This window comes from Orcinus orca, chromosome 4, assembly GCF_937001465.1.
Source record: "Orcinus orca chromosome 4, mOrcOrc1.1, whole genome shotgun sequence".
Classification (NCBI taxonomy): domain Eukaryota; kingdom Metazoa; phylum Chordata; class Mammalia; order Artiodactyla; family Delphinidae; genus Orcinus; species Orcinus orca.
Window position 1 is genome coordinate 151801584 of NC_064562.1, and position 14549 is coordinate 151816132.

General features: G+C 50.9%; 1 protein-coding gene across 9 annotated transcripts in view; it reads right to left on the bottom strand.

The window, feature by feature from the left end:
- ACOX3 (acyl-CoA oxidase 3, pristanoyl) overlaps window positions 1-13813 on the bottom strand; it is a 49159-nt gene extending 35346 nt beyond the window's left edge. For 2 of the 9 annotated variants that reach the window (XM_049709247.1, XM_049709249.1), the window contains exons 1-6: window positions 12761-12998; window positions 5906-6061; window positions 5365-5595; window positions 4423-4497; window positions 3839-3928; window positions 1331-1474 (exon numbers count right to left, since the gene is read on the bottom strand). In XM_049709247.1, coding sequence (XP_049565204.1) covers window positions 1331-1474; window positions 3839-3928; window positions 4423-4497; window positions 5365-5595; window positions 5906-6061; window positions 12761-12964 — 900 coding nt within the window. In that variant the 5' untranslated portion in view covers window positions 12965-12998. Of the gene's footprint in view, window positions 1-1330; window positions 1475-3838; window positions 3929-4422; window positions 4498-5364; window positions 5596-5905; window positions 6062-12681; window positions 12702-12760; window positions 13044-13792 lie in introns of those variants that run through there. The other 7 variants (XM_033419513.2, XM_004265155.4, XM_033419512.2 and 4 more) reach the window with 7 other exon arrangements.
- Window positions 13814-14549: the final 736 nt, after the last annotated feature.

A 14549-nucleotide genomic window follows, 5' to 3' on the forward strand; every position in this document is an offset into this window, starting at 1 on the left:
GGATTCTACAAAAAATTGAACACAGAATGACCATACGAGCCAGCAATTCCACGCCTAGGTACATACCCCGAAGAACTGAAGACTGGTGTGCAAACAGGCACTGCTCATGAATGTTGACAGTGACATTACTCCCAACAGCCAAAAGGTGAAACCACCCAACATCCATCAACGGACGAATGCATACACAGACTGTGGACCGTCCACATAATGGACCATTCAGGCTCGAAAAGGAAGGGGGTTCTGGGACAGGCTGCAACGTGGAGGAACTTCAAAAACACGTGAAGAGAAAGAAGTCAGACACAAAAGGTCACACAGCGCGTGATGCGTTTTATATGAAACATCCCGGAGAGGGAGATGCATAGAGACAGGAAGCAGACCACTGGCTGCCGGAGCTGGGGAGGGGGGCAGGGAGGCGGTGCTGAATGAGCGCGGGGTTCCTTCTAGAAAGGAAACGCTCTGAAACTAGAGAGATACAACATCGTGAATTCCCTAAATGCCACTAAATTGTTCTCTTTAAAATGGTTAATTTTGGTAATTCCCTGGTGGTCCAGTGGTTCAGACTCTGCGCTTTCACTGCCGTGGGCCGGGGTTCAATCCCTGGTCGGGGACCTAACATCCCGCAAGCCACACAGCGAGGCCAAGAAAATAAATTAATTTAATTTAAAAATAAATAAAATGGTTAATTGCATGTTACATGAATTTCAGCTCAATTTAAAAAAAAATGATGATTTTTCTTCTCTCATGAGAGCACCGTCCCCGTCAGAAAAGTCTTTGAGAATAAGAAATGTCAGAATGGGTCTGGGGGTGCGGGAAGCAGGGTGTCATTCAGTATCCAGTCAGCCCAGAGAGAAAGGTCCTGGAGAACCTCCCAGAGCTCCAAGTCCAGGGACACTGCAGCCGCCCTTGGCAGCGGGAAACAGGCCGGCCATCCCAGGCACCCCCGATGGCCAAAGCTCCGTTTGTGACCCAGGAAGGGGCTACATGAAAGCCCCCAAGTCAGACTTCACGTCGGGACTCCTGGAGCCCCTGAGACCAGCTACCAGAGCCTGGGGGGTGGGGACAGGCGTCCCACCATGCCAGTGTGGCCCCCAGGAGGATGGAGATCCCCCCGCCAGCTGATCCTGGGCTCAGGGTTTCTCAGCGGCTGCACACTGACATTTGGGGCGGGTCAGGCTTCTGGTGGGGGTTGGCAGCAGGGCTGTCGTGTGTACTACAGCGTGTTTAAGGCACCCTTGGTCTGGACCCCAGATGCCAGAAGCACCCCGTCCCCAGCTGTGATGAAAATGTCTCCAGACTGGCCAGACACCCCCTGGGTAACACCTGCCCTTACCTGCACGACGAAGGGGTGCAGCCCGTGGCACTGGCCCCCCGGCGTGTACAGCTGGGCAAACACCACCGCGTGCGTAGCCGTCTTGCCCAGATTGCCAACCCAGAACTTGGCGGCTTCGAAATCAGGGGAATGTATGATGAGCTCCTGCACGAGGGAAAAAAATGAAAGTTACAGCTGGAGACTGGGGGATACATGGAATTTCTTTCTGTCTTTGACACACTCGATTTTCTCTGCTCAAAATCTCTTGAGGCAAGAGTAAGAAGAGGCTGCAGTTATCTCCTGCGTGGCACAGGTCGCCCTGCTTTTAAACAGAGCACGTCCTGGGTCTTACGACTTAAAGAAGCACCTTCCTATGGAAAACGATGACCAGTATGTCGAACAATAAAATATAAGCAAAATACCTTGGAAGCTGCCAACGCCCGACAGCGTTTACCTTCCCAGCAAGCCCGCCCTGAACACGGCCTTTGGGAGGAGGCACGGGTCCCCTCCTCTGCCTCGCGCCTGCCTGACCCCCTCATCCACCTCTGATTCACAACGTTCTGTCCCTCTGCTCACCCTGTCTCTCCCACCTAAAGGCTGGGATAGATGACAGGGGGATGACACCTCACGAGCCCAGGAGCACGAGGCAGACAAGCACAGGAATTAAAGAAGGAGCAGACAGGAGGGGACAGGTCCTCCGAGGACACAGCTGGGGCCTTGGGGAGGCAGGACAGAGCACGAGAGCAAGAGGAAAGCAGGGCTGGGGGCTGCCCCCAGGAGGCGCCCCAATGGAGGGACCGGGAAACACTCCAAGGAGAGGGCGTCCTGGTCACTGGACGGACCGCGCCTGCAGGCAGCGGAGAGCGTGTCACCTCCCGCATAAATTCCCGAGGCCCCTGGAGGCCGGTTCCAGTTCAGCTTCCCTTGTTCTTGCAGGGCTCACAGGGAGAATTCCCTTCTGTAACCGGCGGTGTGTATGATTTTATAAACTGTACGTGTGCTACTGCATGAGATAATACACAGACACCTTCCCCGCACCCTCCACACTCTCTCCTCACTGCCCCCCCGCGTCTCCACAGCCCTGGCACATCCAGCTTCTCCACGCCGGTGACCGTCAGCATCTCCCCTCCAGCGTAAGAGTCCCACCAGGCCCTCACCGCAGCTTCTAGCGCACAGTAGGTGCTCAACAAATACCCGTTGTCTAGACCAACACAACCCGCGGCCCGTGGGAGGCTCGGGGATCCTAATCTTGCCCGATCTGCACTTAAGGACAAACGCCAAGAGGAACGGGGTCAAAAACAACTGCTTGTCCGCGTTCCACCCAGGCCACCAGGCCACCAGGCACTGACCTCTCTGCGCCAGAGCTGGAAGCCCCCCGCCCCCCCTACACCGAGAGCCCAGGGGCACGGGAGCCAAGGAAAGAGAAGGCCGAGAGCCAGAAAGACCTGGGTGCAGACAAAGGTATGTCGTGGCTTAAATGACGGGTAAGAACCCAAGAGGCCACGTGGCCTGCTCTCAGCCCCGAGAGCGTGGCTGACCCTCGGCTCTGCTCCCAGGCACCGCCCGGCAGCCTGCGGGGCGCCCACTGTGACCCCCGTCCACTGCTCCACTGTCCCTGCTCTGCCAGGGGCTCCTCGGGTTCATCCTTGAGCCCCCAGCCTGCAGCACGGCAGGCACACAGCCCACACTCGGCCGGCGCTGTCCCATGAATGACTGGCCGCATGCTGAGCAGACGCACGGGACACAGCTTCACTCTGCTGCACAGGACTCTGCCGAACCACACGACCAACTGGGCGGGTGAAGGCCAAAGGGTCCCAGATCCCAGCACCGTGAGAAAGTGGCAGAAGGATGCGGGCCTCTGGGAGACATGGGGGCAAAGGGGCCCGACACCAGTGATGGGAGAGGGGCCGCAGGACGCGAGCAGCAGAGGTCACAGATCCCCCGCACGCCCCGTCCTCTCCACCTCCCTCACTGCCGTCCGCCCCACACACCACGACCCCATCTGTTCACAGGCTCGCCTCCTCTAGAGCACGCGCCCTCTGACAGCAAGGACGGCCAGGGTCACCCGGACATGTGCCACGAGAATCCACGAATGCAGGAGGAGCGCCAAGACCGGAGGGGCCGGGCCACTGCCCGAAAGAGCCTGGCCACAGGCAGGGGATGCAGACAGACAGCTAGAGAGGGACAAGGGTCACAGGGAATCTTCTTTACTGTTTGTTCTACAAAGCAGGAGCAGACTGAACGGTTTACAAATCAAACACCAAACCTGGTAAACAAAGAAATAAATTGTACCAAATGGTAGCTCGTGCTTTCACCACATTCAAATGCCACCCAAATGCAAACCAGGACAGACTTCCGGGTGGGACTGGGTTTCACATCTCACAGCCTTTCTCTCCTAAGCTCCAGTGTTCTGCGTGAGAGATCTCAGTGTGCACTCACGTAAAAAGACGGGTTTCCTGGTCTTATTACATGACAACACCACGTTTCATGTGCTCGAAGCCCAGAGACAGACGGGCGGGTATCACCTACCTCAGTGGTGGGGTCGTAGTGTGCGGTCGTCCGCATGGCCTTGGTATTACTCCCGTGACTCACTTCAGTCAGAGCAAAACATCCAAAAATCTAATGTGGAAACAGAAAATGATGTAAGGCGAGGGTCCCCTTCGTGGAGGGGCCCTGCCAACACCCTTTCCCTTACGGCCTAAACCACCCATCAAAGCCCCGAATCTCCATTTCCTATCTAACAACCAGTGACCTTACTGAGCCGTCCTGCCGTGCCGGCCGCCGGCCGCAGCTCCCGCCTGTGAGAACAGCAGGTTGGAAGAGCTGACGGCGGCCTCGCTAAGTCAGCACGGCGGCAAGAATGGCTCCCGGGCAGCAGAAGAGAACGGAAGGCTTTAACCTCGATAACGAAAACCTAAATTCCTATAGTGCTGGGGATGTGGCACACCCCAGTTTGGTAAACAACAGCCTTAGCTGTTTGGTGAAAAGCCTAAAAACATCGTGAGATAAGAGGAGCATCCCTACCCCCTTCTGCAAGCTGCCCTTTCCACAAACCTCTAAGGGGAACAGGGAACAAGACGTGAACTCACGACTCACCACGACCCTCAACTGACCTCCATATTGAAGATCTTTGGAAGATATTTGAAATGCCTTTCAGAACCAGAGCTGTAGATCGCTGATCCAAAGGTCTGAAAACAGAACACCATGACGTAAAAAGGTGGAAGCTAATGAGTGCCGCCGCCCTGGGACTTCACACCCACCCTACCATGGTCCCTCAGCACCATAGCATCCCACAGCGAGGTCATCAGGTTCCCAGAGGTAAAGGCACTGGCGTCCAAGGTCCAGGGTCCCCTGAGACACAGCCTTGAGCTCGTGAAGTGGCGAGACCTGGGTCCTTGTCCCAAGCAGTTTACGTGAGTTACACTGAACTGTGAGGGTCCATGAACAGCAAGGAGATGGGGCTTGGATGAGGGTGCAGGAAGGACAGAGTGAGCCCACCTTTCCTTCACACAGCACGTGGATGAGGCCGCCTTCTCAAGTTCAGCTCTACCCATGTATTTGAGGCAGAAACACAGGCTTCACCTTTGACCTACTTTCTCTCCCCCGCCCCCCCTTTCTTTCTCTCTCTCTCCCCCTCCCTTTCTTTCTTTTTTGGTATAAAGCAAAATTCCCAACGCTCCTGTTCCTATGGGGCTGTAACTTCACAGCACTGCACTTTATCCAAGGACTTAACGCGTAAATATTTGCATAAATGGCTGAAAAAACACTGGCCTTCTCACTAAAAGTCACAAGATCTGCCCCCACATTCTCATCTCTGCTTTTGCTTCCTATCTTATTTTCTAGAAATCTCTTTAAATGAATATTTCCCCAACGCACAGATCTCCCAAAACTTTAGAAGCAGGCAAACGCTGACAACCACGAACCCACAAAGGCACCTGTCTCCCTCTCACAGGCTGAGTGAGTTTTAGGTCCACGTGGACAGAGAGTCGTCGTGGCCCCGGGGCGCAGGGTGAGAGCGGGGATCCCTCTCCTCTCCTCTCCCGGGGCCGACTCACCAGCGTGTGCAGGAAGAACTTGGTGGCCAGGGACCAGTCGTACATGCCCAGGCACTGGATCAGCGCCAGGACCCTCAGCGGGTTCCCCAGCAAGTCCTCCACGCGGAGGAAGTCGTATTCGAAGACCCGCTTGCAGCGCAGGAAGTTCAGCTCCCGGTACTTCTCCAGCGAGAGACTGCCGGGGGGATGGGCGAAGAGGGGGTCGTTCTCCAGCGCCGAGAAGATGTTTTTCTGGAAACGCAGGGGGCGCGGAATGGCTGATTTGGAGGTAAAGTATGGAATGTCGCTATGCTCTGGCTTATGTGGACTTCTCGTGGCCACGTCTCATGGCCTCAGACGTGCAGTGTAACCCAGAAATGCAGGGACAGAGATGAGAGTCCTTCCCAGGGGAGAGCGGAGGGCCCCAGGCCTCTGTGTTCATGCATTCCCGGCTCCCTATGATTCCCCGAGGGCCCGCCCCACCTTTCTGCCGAGGACCCAGCCACCCAGCAGACCCTGCCCGACCGTGAGGGTCCCCCGGCGCCGCCCAGCCCAGCCTCACCTTGAAGCGCAGCATGTCCGGCCCTTCCCAGAACAGCGCCAGTTCCTTCCAGGGGAAGGAGGCGCGGGCGCGGGCCGCATGCAGGGGCCCCCGGGGCAGGTCTGGCAGCACAGGGTCATCGCTCCCTTCCCCAAGGGGCGCCATCGCTCCCGCCACCTGCACAGACACATGAACCAAGTCAGCTCGTGTCCTACTCACACCATCACCAACAACGGCACGTGTGCAGCAGGCTGTGAAGGGCAAACGAGCTCTGACTGTGAAGGGACAGCCGGCGGGGGCCACAGAGCTGACGGCCATCCTCCCGGAGAGGAGGTGAGCGCTCCGCGTTTCTATTCCTGAACCAAGGTGATGAGGCGTTGGACGGGGGCAAAGGGCAGCCCAGGGCCGGCGCTGTGAAGCACCAGGGTCCAGGGCTCTGTGTGCTACAGCCTGGCCTGAAGACATCTCGCCCCCGCCGGGCCATCTAGACCGGTGGCCCAGGAAGCCTCGCCCTGGAGTCGAGCCAGCGCTGGCCAGTGCACTCTGGCCACACCCTTAGGGTCCCCTTGAGCCCGCCTGGATGGGGGATGCCTGCCCAGAGCCTGGATGGGGGATGTCTGGCTTCTACTAACAGAGCAACCCAACTCTCTTGACCAAAGGTTCGATCTGGAATTTTCTGAGCAGACTGGCTCCTCTTCCACAGTGCCTGGGCCAATGAAGCCAGGGACGGGAGACGCTTGTGAACACAGACCTAGAGGGCCACCAGGAGAGCAGAGTCCCCAGCTCAACTCTCTAAGGCCCAAGGGAACCTTTAAGTCCTTCTAGTTAAACATTAGGATAGTCTAGGATGTCGGACTCTGAGTATGACGGTCAAGGTTGCTGATACACAATGGGAAAGTGGTCTCTACCGGTGAAGCACCTCTGTCTCCTGTGTGTGTGACAGAGGAAAAGATGGGAAGGGGCACATCTGACCGCCCACTTGTGTGTCAGGGATGATGCCTCGACAGACTGCAGCTTACATCGCCCCCCCAAACTGTGAGCCAAGTACTACTGGTCCTCTCGAAAGATGCAGGAACCCCAGCTCAGAGAGGCTTGCTGTCTTTTGAGAACCCCCACCGCTGAGAAGTGGTAGAGAAGGGACCTGAACCCAGAGTCTGAGCCCAAGGCAAGCTCTTCAGGCACCGCTTTAAGATGCTGGGAAAAAAACCAGAGACTAAACCTAGAGCAAGCAGAAAGGAAGAAGATAAAAGATTAGAGCCCAAAGAATGGAATAGAAAAGAGAAGATCAACAAAAACAGAAGTTGGTTCTTTGAACAGACTGACAAAAAACTTTTAGCTTGATTGACCCAGTTAAAAAAGAGGGAAAACACAAATTACTCACTTCAGGAACCAAGAAGGGGCTATGACTACCGACCTTAAAGAAATAAAAAGGATTCTAAGGGAATCCTATGAACCACTGTATGCCAACAAGTCCGATACATTCCATAAAAAGGACAAATTCCTCAAGAGACACAATCTACCAAAACTGACTCATGAAGAAATAGAAAATGTGAATAGACCTATAACAAGAGAGTGAATTAGGAATCCATAAACGACACACAAAGAAAAGCCAGAGGCCTTCGGGTGTGAATTCTACCAAACATTTGAAGAAGAATACCAGTAATCTACAAACCCTTCCCCCCATTTCCCACCCCCCGCAAAAAAAAGAGGAAGGAACATGTCTGTAAAGTGTTCCATTAAGCCAGTATTCCCTTGAAACCAAAACCAAAGACATCACAAGAAAACTACAGACCAACACCCCTCGTGAATATAGCAGAAGTCCTCAATAAATCTTGCAAACTAAATCCAGCAACATACAGAAAAGATTATACACCATGACCAAGTGAAATTTATACTAGGAATGTAAGGCTGATTCAACATTTGAAAATCAATTCATGTAATACACCATATCCACAGAATAGAGGACAAAAAACACATGGTCATATCAACAGTTGCAGAAAAAGCATTTGACAAAATTGAACACCCTTTCATGATAAAAACTCAATAAACTAGAAATAGTTTGATAAAAGCTATTTAATCTGATAAAAGGCATCTACGAAAACCCCATAGCTATCATTGTACTTAAATATGAAAGACGGAATGCCTTTCCCCTAAGATCAGGAACGAGACAAGGATGTCCACTAACTCTTCTAGTCAACACTATACTGGACGTGCTAGTCGATGTAATTAGGCAAGAAATGAAATTAAAGGCATCCAGATTAGAAACCTATCTCTATCTGCAGATAACATGACTTTGTATACAGAAATTCCAAAAAATGGTTAGAATTAATAATATCAGTTCAGCCAGTTTGCAGGGTACAAGGTCAGTAAGCAAAAGTCAACTGGTTTCAGGACTTTCCTGGTGGTCCAGTGGGTAAGATTCCATGCTCCCAATGCTGAGGGCCTGAGTTCGATCCCTGGTCGGGGAACTAGATCCCGCATGCATGCCGTAACTAAGAAACCCACATGCAGCAACTAAAGAGCCTGTGTGCTGCAACTGAGACCTGGCGCAGCCTAAATAAATAATAAATAAATATTTTAAAAAAAAGTCAACTGGTTTCTATATACTAGCAACGAACAACTCAAAAATGAAATTAAGAAAACAATTCCATCAACAACAGCATTAAATATGATAAAATACTTGGAAATAAATTCAACAAAAGAAGTGCAAAACTTGTACTCTGAAAACTATAAAACATTTTTGAAAGAAATCTAAGACCTAAATAAGACTGCCCTGGTGGCGGAAGTCTTGTACCCCTTGTTAACGGATCAGAAGACTTAATATTGTTAAAATACCAATATTCCCCAACTCATCTACAGATGCAGCGTCATCCCAGTCAAAATTCTAGCTGGCTTGTTTTGCAAGAATTAAAACCTGACCCTAAAATTCATATGGAAGTGTAAGGAACTCAGAATAGACAAAAACACCTTGAAAAACAAAGTTGGAAGGTTCACACTTCTTCTTGATTTCAAAATTTGCTACAAAGTGACGATAATGAAGACACTGTGGTACCGGCATAAAGATAGACATATTTATCAATGGAATAGGATTGAGAGTCCAGCAATAAACCTTAACATGTAGGGTCAATTGCTTTTTGAGAAGGGTGCCAAGACAATTCAAAGGAGAAAAACAGTCTTTTCTCAAATGGGGCTGGGGCAGCTGAGTGACCACATGCAAAGGAATGAAGTTGAACTCTTGCCACACACATACACAAAAATTAACTCAGAATGGATCACAGATCTAAATGTAAAAGCTACAACTATAAACTCAGAAATATATATAAGAGTAAATCTTTATAATTTCAAGATAGGCAAAGCCTTCTTAAAGATGATACCAAAAGCACAGGCAACATAAGAAAAAATATACATATTGGACTTCATCAAAACGAAAATGTTTTGCTGCAAAGGACACCATCAAGAAAGTGGCAAATCAAAACTACAATGAGGTGTCACCTCACACCGGTCAGAACGGCCGTCATCAAAACATCTACAAACAATAAATGCTGGAGACAGTGTGGAGAAAAGGGACCCCTCCTGAGCTGTGGGTAGGAATGTAAACTGGTACAGCTGAGACAGGCCTGGGACCTGGGACCCTTTGCTGCAGTGCTTGCACATGGACACACCTCTCCTTGAGCAACAAAAGACAAAGAAACTATATGGGACTAAAAATAACTGCGTGCATGGGCAGTTGGGGCAAATTCTGGACAAAATACACAAAAGACCAAAAAACTCAAATGCCACTTCTGAAGAGCTGGGAGCAAAAGCAGGGTGGTGAGAGCAAAAGCAGGGTCCTGAGCACGCCCCCTGCACTCAACCCCCCCTAAGGGGTGGGCAAACCTCCTAAGCCACCCCTCCGGCTCGACCCCTGTACACACCCCTACCCTCACCCCATATAAGGACGCAGCTCGCACCCCGTCAGGGAGCGAGCCAGCAAGGGTGCCTGATTTTTGCTCCCCTCTTCTGCAGCAGGGGTCCCAATAAAGCCTTGTTTGAATTTCTTGTCTGGCCTCTGATTAATTTCTATTGGTTGGGGAAGGCCAAGAACCCTGGTCACTATCACAGCCACTATGGAAAACAGTACGGAGGTTCCTTAGAAAACTAACAGAGTTGCCGTATGATCCAGGAATCCCACTCCTGGGCATATACCCGGAGAAAACCATAACTCAAAAAGATACATGCACCCCAATGTTCACTGCAGCACTATTTACAATAGCCAGGACATGAAAGCAACCTAAATGTCCATCTACAGAAGAACGGATAAAGAAGATGTGGCACATAGATACAATGGAATATTACTCAGCCATAAAAAAGAACAAAATAATGCCGTTTGCAGCAACGTGGAAGGACCTAGAGATTGTCCTACTGAGTGAAGTCAGTCAGACACAGAAAGACAAACATCATATGATATTGCTTATATGTGGAATCTAAAAACAAGGTACAAATGAACTTATTTACAAAACAGAAGTAGAGCCACGGATGTAGGAAACAAACTTATGTTACTGGGGGCAAGGGGGAGGGAGGGATAAACTGGAAGACTGGGAGTGACACATACACACTACTATATATAAAATAGATAACCTATAAGAACCTGCTGTATAGCACAGGGAACTCTACTCAATACTCTGTAATGGCCTATATGGGAAAAGTATCTTAAAAAAAAAAAAAGAGTGGCTATATATACAACTGATTCACTTTGCTGTACACCTGAAGCTAACACAACATTGCAAATCAACTATACTCCAATAAAATTTTTTTTTTAAAAGGGAAATGACAACCCAGAGAATGGGGGAAGAGATCTGAAAATCATATATCGATAAGGGACTTGTACCCAGGCTACACGAAGAATCTTAAAACTTAATAATAAAGCCAAATAACCCAATTTAAACGGCTCAGATAGACATTTCTCCAAAGATATACGAATGGCCAACAAGTTCATGAAAAGACTCTCAACCGCATTAGCCATCAGGGAAATGCAAATCAAAACCAAAATAAGATACCACTTTGCATACCCTAGGATGGCCATGCATCAGAAAGATAGATAATAACAAGTGTTGATGAGGATGCGGAGAAACCGGAACCCTTATACATTGCTGGTGGGAATGTAAAATGGTGCAGTGACTTTGGAAAATTTGGTCATCTTTCAAAAGCTTAAGTATACTGTTACCACATGACCCGGCAATTCCGCTTCTAGGAATATAGCCAAGAGAAATGAAAATAAATATCCAAAGAATATTCATAGCAGCATGTATAATAACCCCAAAGTAGAAACAACCCATATGCCACAAAAAGGAAGGCAGTACTGGCATATGCCACAATGTAGACGAACCTTGAAAACATGATGCTGAGTGATAGAAGTGAGACTTGAAAGATAACAGACCGCATGATCCCATTTAAGTGAAATGATCAGATAGGGTAAAAAGAGAGAGACAGAAAGTAGGTTAGCAGCTGCCAGCAGCTGGGGAGGTGGGAAGATAAGGATTGTGACCACTAATGTGTCCAAGGTTTCTTTTGGACTGATGAACACGTCCTGGAATTAAACAGCGGGGTTGGTTGCACAACTCTGTGAATACAGGGTAGGGAAAACCACTGATCTGTACACTTTAGATGGGTGAATTGTACAATGAGTTATAGCTCAATAAACAGGTTAAATTTAAAATAAAATAAAAAGTAAGGCACAGCTCTTGGCAGAGACCAAGTGTCCCCAAATACAAGCTACAAAGTCCAAGGGAACTTTGTATCTTTCTGGACTTCCCTGCAGGTGGCCCCACCCCTTGGTTGGTCCAGAACACCACACTTCTCCTGCCTCTGCAGCTCCTCTTCTGTCTCCTTGCAGACTGGGCCTCAGCCACTCTTGCCCTGCATCATCTCATCCGTTTACACTGACTTAATTCACCAAGGGCTCCCAACTCCACACCTCCAGCCCCATGTGCTCACTGGCAGCTTCCTGGCCACCCCTCTCCTCTCACATTCCAGAGGTCCTCAAACTCTGAATGTTCGGCATGGAACTCACCCTCAGCCCCCGGCTCTACCTGTCCCCCTGCAGGGCCAGTTCTTTGCTGCCAGTGGCCCAAGGGTTAGTTGATCTATAAACCCAAGTGTCATCCTGGAATTCCCTTCTCCTTCGTGCCCCATAATCCAATTAGTTTCCAAGCCTTCCTCCCCCCCCACCCCCCATTGCACCTCTTTAATGCCAACCGAACCCTTTCGTTTCTCGTTGCTCCTATTACATCTATCATAATAACCTCCAATTATTGAGCAAACATTGCGTGTGGGTGGGTGTGTTAATCTCACACGTTGCTAACAGAGATTGAATAGTTGATCTCCACGGTGCTGGCAACCCCAGTATAATCAGTACTCTCACTTTACACGTGAGGAAACCGCAGCTTGTCAGAGTGGAGTAAATTGCCCAAGGTCTTAACGCTGTCATCAGGCACATCCCACCCCAAATGCCAGGATTCTAAGCAGCAAAATGCCGCCTGAGGTCACCAACAGTACTGCATGATGGTTCAGCTGTTACATACGAGGATCTGAAGCCAGACGCTTGGTGTCAGATCCCAACTGTAGAGCTTACGCGTCGGGCGAATTTGGCAAAGTCACGTCACCTCTCGGGGGTGATGACAACACGGTAAGGCTAGTCCTGTATCTAGTCTGCAGGCCGTTGCCATTCACGGGGGCACTTGGAGCAGTTCCCGGCATGGAATGTCCATACCATTATTGTGGCAACAGCCGCTCGCAGACAATTTCAGAGATGGCCCTACCATGCGGATCCGATCATTCTCCCTTTAGGTGACCTCAGGGGACAATGTCGTAACTCCTCAAAACATCTCGCGCAGTTACCCGCCCGGCCGCCGGCCCTTGCAGCCTCTGCGCCCAGCAATCCCGCGCGGGACACACGTGTGCCCCCGGACCTTTGCACGTGCCGCCCCCACGCTCCCGGGCTAAGGCGGGCTGGACCTTCGGAACGCGCCAGGCCCTCCGGCTCGCGAGTCCTCGCACCGCCCAGCGCACACAGAAGGTCTTCACCGCTCGTCCCCTGGACATAGACCGAAGTCCCAGACGAAGAAGAGCGCGCGCAGCCGCAGACAGGCCCTGCCTTCCGCACCGCCCCGGTTCTCCTCCCCCGCCCCCTGACGTCATCTCACCGCGCCGCCCGCCCCGTCGCCCGGGAGACGCAGGACGCGTCCGCGTGCAGAGGCCGCTGAGGCTGCGCGCAAACGGGGCACTTTCCTCCGACGGTCCCTGGCTATCTTCCCAGTGGACCTTCCTGCAGAAGAATCCCGGGGATTCTGTTCCCTCTCTGGTTTTAGGACACTGCTTGACGTGCATTTGACAGGGAACGTGCTTTGGACATCTCTAGGTAGAATTGGGTGGACATAATGACTTTTTGGGCAGTGGCGAGGTGGGGAGAGAAGAAGGGTTCACACACTACTCAGGGTTGTTTTGCTGGGTAGGTAGAGATGCCATGGAGACCGACATAGGAGGAGCCACCTGGGGGAAGAGAAAGGGAGTTCTGTCTTGCGTATGTTTTCTTAGCTACTTCCTGGTAAAGCTGCCAGGAGCTGGTGTGAGCAGTAGGGCAGGGTGCAAGCTCTTTCGGTAACTCAGCTGACGATGATCTGGCTGTCCTCTGCTGGGGCTCTGCCTTCAGTCCCCATCCGCCCACTCTTGTCCTTTTGACATCTGTCCCACTCCACCCTGTTAGGCACACCCATTCCCTGCTCATTTTGAGTCATTTGCTCTGTTGGCCATTGTTGGTAACTGCAATTATTTGAACACATTGTTAACACTAAAGTCTCCTCCAAAACTCTGGCCACTTGTCTCTCCTTATCCCCTTCCTCCTTTCTCTCCCACAACCACCACCTCCCTTACCAGTTCAGGATCCAGAGAAGAGTGGTTGGAAAGGAGTCACCAGGTCACTGGGTTGGGATGGGCCGTGATGATTTGGTACCAAGTATGGTCCTGTCACAGCTCTGCCAGGACCACAAGCACCAACCTCCTTCCCCGTAGTAAATCTACATCAAGTAGTAGGCAGCTGAGAGTGGTATTGGGAAAGCGTTATGCAATTCAATATGGTTTTGCATGAGATGCACACAGAAAGCGCCGAAGCTTTGATCTTCATGGCAAATGTTACAGGCATGAGTCAATGAAAGAATTTATTTTTGGAAATCATAAACCCAACAATTCAATCCAAAGGGTTTAAATACTGAAGGAGGCTTGGCATCAGGGGAGTGTCTGGCTGAGGACCTAGAAAGTAATGGGGAGGATGGGCTCCTACTGAAGTGGCGTGAAGCCCATGTTCAGTCAGCACGATAGGGCTGGCACTCAGGACACTCAGAGCCTAGAGGGCCTTCCCACTGAAGCCTCAGCCGCTGCTTTCCCTGAGCTCCACCGGCGTCCGGCACTTAGATGTTGAGGACCCAGCCTGGAGGGTGTTTGGGAGTCCCACCTGGGTATCTCTAGAGTCACACTGTCCAGTACAGTAGCCACTAGCCTCATGCGCCTATTTTAATTCAAATGTGCATTAGTTAAATACATTTCACATTAAGTTCCGCAGTTGCGTTAGCTACAGTTCACATGCTCCGTAGCCACATGTGGCTACTGTTTCAGACGATGCAGACATAGAACA